Source organism: Stigmatopora argus, chromosome 7 (genome assembly GCF_051989625.1).
Source record: "Stigmatopora argus isolate UIUO_Sarg chromosome 7, RoL_Sarg_1.0, whole genome shotgun sequence".
Lineage (NCBI taxonomy): Eukaryota > Metazoa > Chordata > Actinopteri > Syngnathiformes > Syngnathidae > Stigmatopora > Stigmatopora argus.
Window position 1 is genome coordinate 8,366,512 of NC_135393.1, and position 13,591 is coordinate 8,380,102.

General features: G+C 37.4%; 2 protein-coding genes across 3 annotated transcripts; one reads left to right on the top strand and one right to left on the bottom strand.

The window, feature by feature from the left end:
* Positions 1–704: 704 nt before the first annotated feature.
* Positions 705–3,667, top strand: LOC144077137 (lysozyme g-like). The gene is made up of 6 exons (XM_077604643.1): positions 705–848; positions 1,461–1,487; positions 1,576–1,653; positions 2,344–2,540; positions 3,282–3,420; positions 3,491–3,667. Exons 2-6 carry the CDS (start codon positions 1,484–1,486, stop codon positions 3,622–3,624), a joined length of 552 nt encoding a protein of 183 aa, XP_077460769.1. The 5' UTR covers positions 705–848; positions 1,461–1,483; the 3' UTR covers positions 3,625–3,667.
* LOC144077136 (uncharacterized) lies at positions 2,873–9,445 on the bottom strand. 2 transcript variants are annotated; one of them, XM_077604641.1, is made up of 7 exons: positions 9,067–9,445; positions 8,786–8,956; positions 6,774–6,997; positions 6,559–6,710; positions 6,388–6,480; positions 5,344–5,512; positions 2,873–4,620 (listed from the first exon to the last, which is right to left on the bottom strand). In XM_077604641.1, the coding sequence occupies exons 2-7, from the start codon at positions 8,899–8,901 to the stop codon at positions 4,451–4,453; spliced, it is 924 nt and encodes a 307-aa protein (XP_077460767.1). In that variant the 5' UTR covers positions 8,902–8,956; positions 9,067–9,445; the 3' UTR covers positions 2,873–4,450. The 2 variants fall into 2 exon arrangements, with proteins under 2 accessions (XP_077460767.1, XP_077460768.1); XM_077604642.1 differs by having other exon boundaries at positions 6,774–6,967; positions 8,786–9,445.
* Positions 9,446–13,591: the final 4,146 nt, after the last annotated feature.

A 13,591-nucleotide genomic window follows, 5' to 3' on the forward strand; every position in this document is an offset into this window, starting at 1 on the left:
CGGTCGATTGGTCACCGGTCTTTTGGTCACCGGTCTTTTGGTCACCGGTCTTTTGGTCATCGGTCTTTAGGTCGCCCGGAAGTTTGGTCGTCGTCTTTTGGGTCGCCGGTCTTTTGGTCGCCTGATCGGCTACTGCCATCTACTGTCAATTAATTAAATAGCAGATGGTGTTTTTATTGAAGCAGTCCCATTGTGTCATGTTTTTACGAAAAAAAAGCCTTACTATACTGTCGTTTTTTAAGAAAAAAAGGCCTTACTATACTATGTCGTCTTTTAAGAAAAAAAGGCCTTACTATACTATGTCGTTTTTTTGAGAGAAAAAAAAAAGGCCTTACTATACCATGTCATTTTTTTGAGAAAAAAGCCTAACTATACTATGTCGTTTTTTTGAGAAAAAAGCCTTACTATACTATGTCGTTTTTTTTTTTTGGAGAAAAAAGCCTTACTATACTGTCGTTTTTGAGAAAAAAAGGCCTTACTATATACTATGTCGTTTTTTAAGAAAAAAAGCTTTACTATATACTATGTCGTTTTTTTAAAAAGAAAAAGCCTTACTATACTATGTCATTTTTAGGGAAAAAAGCCTTACTATATATACTATGTCGTTTTTTAAGAAAAAAAGCCTTACTATATACGGTTTGCTAAAATGAAAGCAAAAGTAACTCTGAGGTCAGTGACGACTTGGGAAATTCCCTTGTGTGAACTAGAGGAACCAGTCGGGAACAAAGTGTACAAAACAAACAAAAGAAGAAGTCTAATATATAAAAGAGAAGCTAAGGCGAAGAGAGAAAGATAGTCCAACAGTGAACAAGGCTGACAGGTTGGAAGAGAATTATCAAGACAAAAAGGTACTAATTTATTTACTTTGTTACATTACAGTATCTAATACTGGATCACTCCCTATCTTTTTGCTCCTCATAAATTAGTTGTCTGAACGAGGCAAATTTTCCTTTAATGTACCTGCCTTTTCCTTTTAGAAAAATTTGTCTTAAGGGAAGTATTTAAGTAAATTGGCCACACTGTCAGTGAGTTAGAAAATGACTTAAATTAGAATATATTTTCTTTACAAATTGTCCTCATTTATTCATTTTCCGAACCACTTAACCTCACAAGGGTCGCGGGGTGTGCTGGAGCCCATCCCAGCTAACTACGGGTACCAGGCATGGGACACCCAGATTTGGTGGCCACACTCATAGGTAATTTAGAGAGTTCAACCAGCCTACCCTGCAAGTTTTCGGGATGTGGGAGGAAACTGGAGTACCCCGACAAAAACCCACGCAAGCCCAGAGAGAACATGCAAACTCCACACAGTGAGGACCAACCTGGAATGGAACCCTCGACCCTAAAACTGCGAGGCCAACACACTAACCACTCGTTCACTGGTCCACCTTGTCCTCATTTACTGTTGTATTAACGATTTCTTTCTCCATGTATTGAATCTGTACCATTTCTGTTTGTAGCTGATTACGCGTTGACGAGGAAAATGGGTGAGAATGCTTTTTCTTCTATCAAAATTTCCACCTTTGCGCCAGCCAAAATCTTCATAACCAGTCTCTATGTGCATTTGATTGTTAGATTACGGGGACATCATGAAGGTGGACACCTCCGGAGCATCTAAGAAAACAGCTGCACAAGACAAGCTGACATACGATGGTAATGGCGGTACCTTTTTCTTTTTTAAGTAAACAATAGCTAAAGACAACTGTAAAAATACATTTTCATTTTTGCGTTATTCCTGGAGCAAAACTGTCTATTCCAACAAATATCTTGTTATAATATTTATCTAATCTTGTACTTTACAAAATTATCCTCGCTAATTTTCATGCTGCGTGCCATATTAGGAATGGATGTGACAAAGTTGTTGACTTAAATCAATCAGCCATATTGGTTGTCATTGGCCTATTTTTCTCAATCAAAAGAATGTTTTTAGATTAACATCTTAAGGCACTCAAAAATACAGCTTATTCTTGAATTTTGGCTTGTTATTATACAGGCAGGTTGTGTCACGGGCAAGGGGTGTCCAATCTAGGGGCCACGTTGCTGGCAAATTTTAAGCTTTTTTGGTAATCCTGTTTCATTTGTGTAAATATATATAGTATATATTATTACTGCTTTCATTTTTTTTATCTGATTAATCACATGCAGTCGACAATAAATTTCCAATTGACCTCGTTTCATGTTTTAAATACAAAAATAGTAGTAGTGTGGTAGTCAATGACATTTTTTGTTTTTGCTGCGGGCCAATAAAAAACAGGCAACGGAATGTAACTTGGACATCACGGCTTTAGAAGGATAAATCAGAAGGGGAACATAAGGAAGTTACCTTGTTGATTCTCTTTGAAGGTGTGCCAGCATCAGAAACTATGGCAAATACAGACTTGGGCAGTGTGAACAAGTACAAGCTCATAATCCAGAAGGTGGGAGCACAAAAGCGAATTGATCCTGCCATCATCGCTGCCATCATTTCCAGAGAGTCCAGGGGTGGAAAGGTACTGAAGGATGGCTGGGGTGACCATGGAAATGCCTGGGGACTTATGCAGGTTAGTAGGAAATTGGTCAAGTAGTTGGCCACTCGGCAATGTTAATATGAAACTCTGTTGTCGTTTATCTGTCAGATTTTGCTATAGATAAAAAATTGCTACTTTGCGCTTGTGCGCTCTTACGTCATTTTGGATGTCCAAACTATTTCATAAAGGGCTGCAGTTGGGGCAGGTTTTTGTTTCAACTGATCCAGTACAGACAGTTCAACCAATGAGGTTTCTTCTGAAACTAGCAGCACCTGACAGCAATCAAGTGATTAACTTTTAAGATGGCAGATTGGTGAAAATCTATCCTCTTCCTGGATTGAAATGAAAACCTGCACCCACTGCAGCCCTGTTTGGACACCCATTGTCTAGAACAGGGGTTCCCAATGCGAATATCGCCAAGGAACTATTGGTAGATGACACGACAATAACATTTTGATCACTGCCGTCTGTCCATTTCTTTAGCTAGGGGGAGTGGCCTGAATATAATCAATCTATTAATGCATCTAGTACTGGGAGCATTATTTGATAGGGTGCAATGGAACCATCAAAATGTTTCCACATAAACAACAGCAAGATTTATTCACGTAGCAATTAGAGGGTAGCAACCATAATAAACGCTGCTGTAGGAAAAGATTGGTACCAAAATTTGACATGTTGCAAAATCCGATACACGAAAAGCTATGGTAGGAAAATTGGAGCAGGGAACAAAATCGGACAGAACACGGTCATTCTATTTGACTGCGATACATGCAGGTTGATAAGCGGTACCACACACCTAAAGGTGGATGGGATAGCGAGGACCACCTCAGCCAAGGCACAGACATCTTGATTGATTTCATCGGCAAGATCAAGAAGAAATTCCCAAGTTGGACTGCAGAGCAGCAACTCAAAGGTTTGTTTGTCAACTTTCCCAAGACATACGCAGCCATCTTTAGGCTCATTTTCGACGCAAATTCTTGCAGGCGGGATTGCGGCCTACAACATTGGTCTCAGAGGCGTGCAAACCTATGAAAGGATGGACCTGGGCACTACAGGAGATGACTACTCCAGTGATGTCGTTGCCAGAGCCCAGTGGTACAAAAAAAATGGTTTTTAATGTGAAACAATTGTTAAGAAATCAATAAACAACTAAACCAGGACTGTTTTTTTTTCTTATTCCACAAGTCATGCAAAAAAATTGTTTGACACCCCTGCTCTAGATGCCAGGCAATCCTTATTTCCATGTACAAACTCTTCATTTCTGTGAAAAAGCTCATTAGGTGAAATAGGCTCATTTTAAAAGCTGACTACAAACATCTTTTAGACCACAGGTGTCAAAGTGGCGGCCCGGGGGCCAAATCTGGCCCGCCACATCATTTTGTGCGGCCCGAGAAAGTAAATCATGAGTGCCGACTTTCTGTTTTAGGATCAAATTAAAATGAAGAATATTGATATATATTAAATTTCCTGATTTCCCCCCTTTTCAATCAATAATTGTAAATTTTAAATAATTTTTTTCTGCTTTTTTAGTTCAAAAATCATTTTTTAAAATCAAAAAATATATAAAAAAGCTAAAATAAACATTGTTTTAGGTCTATAAAAACTGAATATTCAGGGCCTTTAATCCAGTTCATTTAATCCATTTATTTAAAAAATCTAAATATATCTAAAATGGTCCGGCCCACATGAAATCAAGTTGACGTTAAAGCAGCCCGCGAACCAACCCGAGTCTGACACCCTTGTTTTAGACTATAACTCTGAGAACTTTGTCAATGCCATCAACCTTCCATGCCACATGAAGTCTGCACAATCCATTTTTGTGTGGTTTGGAAGTCAATATCCTGAAATATATTTGCACCTCATTTAGAGTTGCCGGCGAGCTTCTGTGACCACCCATGTATCGAAAGATTCCAGGGGGATGTGACAAAGGCTCGTGTACTGCGTCAACGTTGGGCGCACTGGTGCTGCCAGAGGTCCGCTGGCTCCTGGAAGCAGAAGAGGCAGCCAGGGCAGCGATGAGGCCAGCCACCACGGTGCTTGCGAGTGTGTGTGATCAGATTGGAGCTCTGGCTGAAGCCTTTGCCGCATATGTGACACAGGTGGGGCTTCTCGCCTGACACAGAAAAAGAGAAACTCTTGACCAGAGGAGTCAAACATATGGCCCACGGGTATGTTCTGCCCGACAGACACTTTCTAGTTCATTAATACTGCACATAGAGAAGCAAATGTTTTTTTTCGGTCACGGTTTCCGTAAAATTAGAATTTTGTGAATCGTGAGGTTGAGGGTGTGGACAACTGTACTTTGCTAAATTTCCTGCCCATAGTCACATTCGTTCTTTCGTGCCCTGCAGTCAAAATTGCGCCGTAAATGGCAGCCAATGAGTTAACAAGGAACCGTAAAATGCTCTGAAAGTAACCTGGAAATGTCCAAAAATCATCAGAAAGTGTCCAACCTACAGGGATAAGCCCTTAAAACTCTGCCCAAAATAGGAAAAATCCAAAATGTACAATAACTGATTTATAAGTAATCCAAAATTACAAGGAAGTGATGCAAAATAGACTAATTGCTTGCCATTGACAAAGATAGATGTCCAATTCAATAAAACCAGCTCATCTTTCAGCGCCATTGACATCAAGCGCCATCAGTGGCGGCCAGGAAGTTAACATTATTAGCCAAAAATAAAATGTAGGCATGAATGTGGCCAACGAACCAAACTGAGTTTGACACCCCTGCTCTCTTATTTTGTGTGTGTGTGTGTGTGTGTGTGTGGTCAAGAATGAGATTGGAAAAATTTGATCACAATTCAGATCTCACCTGTCATGCAAAGAAACTCACCAGTGTGTATAAAAGTGTGCTTCTTCATATCCGACTTCTGGTGGAACCGCTTGGTGCAGTACTGGCAGGCGTACGGTCGCGTGTCAGAATGGATGAGCAGGTGAGTGGACAGCGTAGACGAGCGCTTGAATACTTTCCCGCACACGCTGCAGCCGAAAGCTCTGACGTCCTGACAAGTACAGATACATTTCGGTTAGGTTAGAACTTTATTTCATCCCATATTCGGGAAATTTCTTGGTTGCAGTAGCAAGACAGACACAAGACACACAAGACATTGTAAACCTAGGTAACAAAAAATGTCATATTGGTGATATTTGGGTGTCAGCTCACTGCAGAATGCTGATTTAAAAATAACTACTAAAACGTCTTAGCACTCTGTCATACTGAGATTCGGTAATACAGTCAAAAGTCAATTTTTATTGATGGGATAATTGCTCATCTTGATTTTCGCTAAAATAATTCATGATCACATTTAATCTAATTATCTCATCTCATTTTCTGAACTGCTTTATCCTCACTAGGGTCGTGGGGGGTGCTGGAGCCTATCCCAGTTGACTTCGGGCCAGAGGCGGGGGACACCCTGAATTGGTGGCCAGTCATAAGGAGACAAACAACCATTCAGACTCACACTCATACCTAGGGGCAATTTAGAGTCTCCAATCAGCCTATCATGCATGTCTTTGGAATGTGGGAGGAAACCGGAGTACCGGGAGAAAACCCACACAGGCCCAAGGAGAACATGCAAACTCCACACAGGTGGACCGACCTGGATTTGAACCCAGGACCCCAGAGTTGTGAGACCAACACGCTAAGCACTCATCCGCTGGGCTGCCAAAATTTAAAGCAAATATTATTTATTTTTTTACTATTCTAAATGTGTCCAAAAATAGATTTGGCAAAAGTAATCCTATACAACACATGCAAAAACATACATTTCACACCTTTTTTATATATATTTTAAAAAATCTTTTCAAATAAATATTTAAACAAAACACTCTTTATTTTCTAGTAGCACATTTACTCCAGTAGAATCTGATTTTTTACCTTGCCTTTGCATGATTCACCATCTGTTTTGAAGGACCTGATTCCGTGACATTTGTACACGTGTGTCTTAAAACTGGACAATTGAGCAAACAGCTGAAAGACAAAGTAAGCACACATCAGCAAGGCAACATTTACAAGTGTGTGTCGGTATTGTGAAAGAATATAAGAGACCTTGCCGCAGAGTGGACACTCTTGAGCGGCAGAAATCTTCTTTGAGTTGTCACGGTCGTTATGATGTCCTGATGATTCTTGCTTGTCTAAAGTCATGTGACATGTCGGCCTCCCTGGCATCTTTTCTATTTGGTTACCGGAGGGATCATGATCTATGAGGAATATATTGTATAAATTGGATTTCATGCAATTTGACTGATTATTTTTAAGGTTACCTTCATAGTGCGGGTCCCCGGGAACCGACTGCAGCAATTGGACGCCCATCGCGTCGACACTCCGTGTGGCATCAGTGACGTAGTCCAGCGATGAGTCTTCATGTCCATTTTCAATTTTAGCTATGGTGGCTCTGTGTTCTGACCGTAGGGGATGTTGCCCACCTCGCTTTACCAGGAAAGAACGAGGCATCACTCTGGAGGGATGACAAGGCTTAAGTCCATTTCTAAAGGAGATCATATTGATTGAAAAGGGGGAAGTTTGCAGTCAGCATATTCAGGTGCAGTCTTGTTGTGATTTCAACATTTTACAACAGCAAGCATATGTTTCTGTTTTGTCACAAAAAAAAACTTATAAGAAAATGAAAAATTAATTGAAAGATAAAACTTAGAGGGAAAATGTTTATTAAATAGTAATTAATAAAGCTGGTTTAAATAAGTTTAAGTTTCAAAACCAGCCATAAATATTACAAATATTTAAAAAATATTTCCAAACATTAAAATTAAAAAAACAACAACAACTAAATTGTAGTCAATTGAAAAAAATGAAGACATTAAGTGAATGTAAATTTTATCTCTTTTTTTATTTGCTTTTATAATTTTTTTATGACCACATAGTTTAACTTAAAACTACTCTCAGTGGCAAATGGAATGGATTTCAACCTCCCTATTTTTTTTATTTTTCTATTTTTTTTACTAAGCACTACAACACACTGTGACCTGGATTGGCAGTGAAGTAGTTAAGCTAATAATAACCTTTGAATAGTACTGCAGTGACCACAGAACACACAAAAAAGACAAAATGCAGTATTTGACTTCTACACTAGATAGCAGCAGGTCATCTGTTGTGACCACTGTTGGAATATTAGGGTACTAAATTGCCTCAGTGACACCAATAGATGCAATTAATAATCACTGACAGCCCTCCCAGTTGATATAGATTAAATGTCCATTGGTGTGAGTGGCAGATAGGGAGTCAAGGACAAATATGGCAGGAATAGGAGTCTAGTAAGAGTAAAATTGAGTATAGACTTCAAAATGCCGATCGATTTTTGTAGTATGGGTTCATGTGGTAATGAAAACGATGCTATTGTTACACAAAATCATAATAATATTTCTAAATTTCAAAGTTACATGCCCTTTTTAACTGATAACAGAAATCAAGAATTTACCAAGTCTTCACAAAGGATTACATTTGTTTTAGAATTCAGTTGTGTTCAAAATGATTCATGATCGCATTTAATCTAATTATCTCATCTCATTTTCTGAACTGCTTTATTCTCACTCGAGTCACGGGGGGTGCTGGAGTCTATCCCAGCAGACTTTGGTCGGGCCAGAGGCGGGGGACACCCTGAATTGGTGGCCAGTCACAAGAAGACAAACAACCATTCACGCTCACTTTCATTCCTAAGGGCAATTTAGAGTGTCCAATCAGCCTACCATGCATGTCTTTGGAATGTGGGAAGAAACCGGAGTACCGGGAGTAAACCCACGCAGGCCCGGGGAGAACATGCAAACTCCACACAGGTGGACCAACCTGGATTTGAACCCAGGTCAGTAAATGGACACGCCTATTTAAATGTTTTTTGTGTATTTAAAAAAGAAATGGATTTGAACCCAGGTCCACCACTCTGAGGCCGACGCGCTAACCACTGAACCGCTGGACCGCCTGATCTAATGAGGAATTAGAAAAAAATAAAATAAAATCACCGTCAAACACTGTGCTAGCGTAAGGATTTAAATGCATTTGAACTAAACTGTAGATGTAGTAATGAACTTTGTAGCTAAATTAGTCATTGCCAACAATATAACCTTTGACATTTGTAATAAACACCAATTTACAAGACTTCTGAATCATATAACAATACTTGTTTTGTGATATGATTGTGATGAAAAACACTTGTCATAAAACACTTTAAAAACTAAGAACCTGCATGGAAAAAAAGGTGCAAAGTAAGGCAACATCACAGTCACATAAACTGAATCATTTGCTAAATTTGGATGGAAAAACTCACCCCAAATGAAGGTTTCGTCTGAGGCAATAAGGCACCCACCATATAAGTAAGAGTAACTGAAAATGAAGTGAGAACAGTGATTCTGGAGGACTCTCATGAGAAGGAAGCGCTTTCATCTGTGACGTGACAACCACACTGCTTCCTCACACAAACGCCACACTGTTCACATTACTGTCAAAAGAGAAATCTGGTCATCGACAAACCATAGTTGATTTCATGTAAACGACTGAATGTCAAAAGGGAGGAATGCGCAAAGCCACAATCGAGTCCAGTTCCTTCACCTCAAAGTCAAAATAGGCCCAATCAGTCAGATTTCCTGAAAGATTATCCGAATTGTGTCTTTGCCTCCTCAATTTGCTTGTAATAAATGTTAGGCCTCTTCAATATATTTACAAATCTAAAGAGTCAACTGAAAACAACCTTTATAGTAGTTTTTCTTCTTCTATTTCCAGTCTTTAATCCACTTTGAATTTTCAAGGAGTGTTGTTGCTCTGTGGCACCAAGTTGGCTATCATAGGTGAGTCGAGGTATCGCACCAGTAGTCTGGCAGTAATCGACAACTAATTGATTGTGGTATCAGTCAACAACTAACTTAATGGTCAATTAATTGCTTAGACCTATATTTTTTTTAAATGCACTTTTTCGGTTTTTAAAATACAAAAAAATACAAAATAAAACTACCATATTTTTCGGACTATAAGTCGCATTAGCCAAAGAATGCACAATGATCAGGAAAAATATATTTATAGGTAGCACTAGAGTATAAGTTGTTCTAGCCAAAGAAAGCACAATGAAAGGGGAAATAATTAAACTTGTACTGGAGTGTAAATTTCAATTTTGGGCGACAGTTTCTAAAATGTATTACAAATCAACTACAAACATTATATAATAAAGTATATAATAGGAAACAAAGGACAAAACAGGCAATGTAACATATTAAAAATGTTTGGGATAACGATAGCCCAAAAAAAAAATTAGCTGTTGGAGGACAGAGTGAAAAAAGTAAGATGAATACGATAAGTGGTGCTGGATATATATGTCGCCTGGCCAGCTAAACTATGAAAAAAAAGTGCGGCCTATAGTCCGGAAGATGCAATCAATATTTTCTGATTTTGGTCATTTTAACAGTAGATCTTTATATATTTATTATTTATTTATATGTAGACTGACTTTAAATGTTTAGATTGGGTCATTAGTGAACTCCAAATGTATTTCTAGCCACACATTCTCTTCAAATGACTAAAATAAAAGAGAAGCGAGCCTGGCCAAAGATGCAATGTCAAACCTTTATTTAGTATTTTTCATAGGATACAGAACACTGAAATGTCTTTCATCATACTAGACTTTGTATAAGCATTAGTTTTATTAAACAAACGTATGCGACAAGTACATCAGTCAAAACGCGAGAAGAACAGGGAGAGTCTTGCTACATAAAGTGTCGTAACGGAGGGTTATGTACTTTAATGGCACGGTAGATAATGTTTGAAACAAATGACTGGCAGTGGTGTAAGCGATGTGTGTGTAAGTGTTAATTTAAGATACTTTATGTCAACACTTAAATTAACACTTACATTCTGCAGGAACATATTGGCCAGTATTCAGTAAACAGAAAATAAAGTTTGTCACCTTCACTTTTAAAACTGACTTATTTAGATTTTCGCAAATTAGACATCATGTAATTGGACAATGAAATTTAACTGTGCATATGCATCTGAATAAAATGTTTGGAATCAATGTTGATTTTTTCCTCGGCATTCATTTGTCTTTTTTACAAGTCTCAATAAATTAGAAGATTGTAGGGAAGTTAAATTCAGTGTATGGTTCATTTAAAAAAAAAGTTAAACTTTTACTGGTTTGGTTTTGGTGGAAGCATTTTGTGTAATATTTATGCACAGGCACAAGTCATATATAATTTTATATATTCATTCACAAAACAGGGGAATATCTTACTCTCTCTTACGTTTGCAATGTTTAATAAATCTGACACAAAATTCTAATTTAATGAGATGCACAAAAATAAAGTGACAAACAATCGGATGAGAAAACAGGAAATTCCTGTTGTATTTGACTATTAAATATGATTCTGATGTAAAACAATCTGAGCATTATGATGTGCTTTTTCAACATTTGAAATTTCTCACTTTTCTTAAATTCAGCAAAAAAATAAAAATAAATCAACCCCCCCAAAGCCAATATATTGAGCCAATAGGAGTTTAGATTCCTAAAATTCTCATTGCTTCTGCTGTGATCTTTAATTGCATTTAAACGTGAAAGAAATGTCACACCTAAGCACGCAAACAACATGCAATCTTCTCACTATAAGTTCATAGTTGAGATTCTAACCCCAAACCTTAGAAATGTGAGTCAGAACTGTAAACCACTAATTCATCATGGAGGATGCACTTAATTTGAATATGTACATGAGTTGCACATGATTAAATGTGGTGAATATCAATGTTCACTTTTCCTTGAAAATTATATGATTTACCACATTTTTGTCACATGAATACAACATACTAATTCTCTCTCTCTCTTATTTTTTTTTAAACGTCAGGCCACAATCAAAAGGGCAAAATCTCAGTCTCCAAAGTCTGGTTTGGATTAAGAAACAAAAGGAAGTTTGACAACATTACTAACTCTGATTCCAGTGAAGAGTCCGGCGTTGTGACACGCACCAACTACCACTAAATCGCTGTTATTTGCAACATTATACTTAGCAATACTACATCCTCTTTAACCCCTTGGTGACATTTAAGAAAAGTCCAATTTCATTTGTTTCATTTTGGACGGATAATCAGTTATAAAGAAAAACATAATTATTCCACTCATCAATATCCTATAACGTTTTTTGTTATTTCCTTTATGTAGTGCAAAAAAAGCATAACATATGACACCCTGTTTCTCACAAGTATGACCCAAAAGCAACACTGGAATTTGAAATCTGACTGAAATACTAAAAGTAGTGAAGATACAGTATTTGATATGATACAGTAAATATTCTGATGTTTGAGCACTTGTATTAAAGAAAAAGTTTCAAAGAGGAGTTTGACATTTTAAAAAATATCCTTCCTTACTGTCTTTGGGCAGACCTTGACTTTTTGGGCCATGCTAGTGTATGTGCTAATGTTAATCTTTCAAGTTTTGTGTGGTCTTTGTGAAAAATCTAATGTACCCTTAAATATTTAGGAGTTTAAGTATGCAAGAACAAAACTGTATTACCTTTGGTTGCATTTATGTAAAAGTAATATAACTGTAGGGGTAGAGAGCTAAATTATTCATACTTTAGAAGGTAGACTCAAAGAGAGTACATATAAAATTATTCAATATTTTTTAATTAAATTGTTTTTTTTAAATAAATGACAGTTTTCCTGCTGTTTCACAACAAGGAACTATTTCTGTTATTTAAAAAAAACTTAACCCTATTAAGTCAAGTCAAGTCTGAAATATAATTTGTTTCAATGTAAAGTTTTTATATTTATTAGGAATAAAATAATATATTAATACAATGCTATTAAAAATAATCAAATTGCAATGAATAAAAACGAAATGGTGTTTTGGCCCCTAACATCACTCTAACGTTGATTTTTCATTTTTTATATTTATTTTTTCAATGTTATAGTAGTATTTTACTCATTGCCTGGCATTGACGGCAACTAACGTCAAATTCCTTAAACTTGGACTTAACCTGACTGACTGGGAATGCTCCTCTTTCACTGGGAATTCTGGCAACTGCTTCTTCCAGTCAAAATGGATTGGACTTCAAGTGCTATCCATGTTAGCCAATGGGTCAAATGAGTTGATTAATATAGTCTACTTTTTTTGCCCTGTTATTTCAGAAAATGTCAAACTTTCTTTGCACACACCCACACACACAATGAGACAGTAACAATGACATAACTTTTAGAGGTGACATCCCAGTGTGCAGAAATATAACATGATAGCAGCTCATGGAGTGTCTCACCTGGCATCACAGCACGCGGGTATTGGTCGCGGTGGCCCTCGGTTGGCACACACATATTCAGGAAGGTGGGAGGGAGGGCAGGAGGCCTCTGTCGGTACCTCAAACATACTCCTATGGTTTGACACTTGATAGTAAAAATCATATCAAAATAAATTATACATAACATATAAATTACTCTATAATACAAAAAAAAAAAAACGATTTGGCAACGTTCAATTTCGTCTTCCCCCCTCACTTTGTTTAATTTACACTTTGAACATGGTGAGCATGTTGAGATGGTCATGATGGGTATATGGATGCCATTTGGAAAGTGTCTTTGCTGCTTCCAAGTTGGGCAAGTTTTGAGTACTGTGACAGCTGAAAGACTGTTGTTGAGAAGGCAGCGCGTGGACCGACATGCGGTCCAGGTATTCTAACTTGATCAGAAACAAGCGCTGCCAGCTCATCTTAAGTCACTGGTGTAGGTCCGTGACAGTCTATTTTGTGGGTTGAGTTGAGATATGTATTGGGGTAGACAGTTTTTGAGGTGCAGGGCTTCACACAGGTACAGTATTTTACAAAAGGAGTGTATCCTTCACACGTTTGAAACTATTCTTGAATGTTCTACAGGACAAAAAAAATGTGACACTGCTCTTATGTAATGTAGACAGTGAACAGCTTGTACAACTGATAAAATATACACTAGTCTAACAAAAAAAGACTTGAGCCATTAATGTTGAAATAAAGTGCAGTGGAGCCTTGAGATATGAGTATAATTTGTTTTGTTGTTTGTATATATATATATAGTGTTTTTTAAATTAATCTGTTTTGCTGTATATTTATATGCAATACATTAAAGAGAATAT

Bases quoted from the DNA above. Each gene is read 5' to 3' on its own strand.
- LOC144077137 (XM_077604643.1), top strand. The intron at 1,654-2,343 runs GTAATGGCGGTA...TTCTCTTTGAAG, and splicing joins AGACAAGCTGACATACGATG to GTGTGCCAGCATCAGAAACT. The intron at 3,421-3,490 runs GTTTGTTTGTCA...AAATTCTTGCAG, and splicing joins TGCAGAGCAGCAACTCAAAG to GCGGGATTGCGGCCTACAAC.
- LOC144077136 (XM_077604641.1), bottom strand. From the start codon at position 8,901: ATGAAAGCGCTTCCTTCTCATGAGAGTCCTCCAGAATCACTGTTCTCA. The intron at 6,998-8,785 runs GTGAGTTTTTCC...GATCTCCTTTAG, and splicing joins AGACGAAACCTTCATTTGGG to AAATGGACTTAAGCCTTGTC. The intron at 6,711-6,773 runs GTAACCTTAAAA...TATTCCTCATAG, and splicing joins CGGGGACCCGCACTATGAAG to ATCATGATCCCTCCGGTAAC.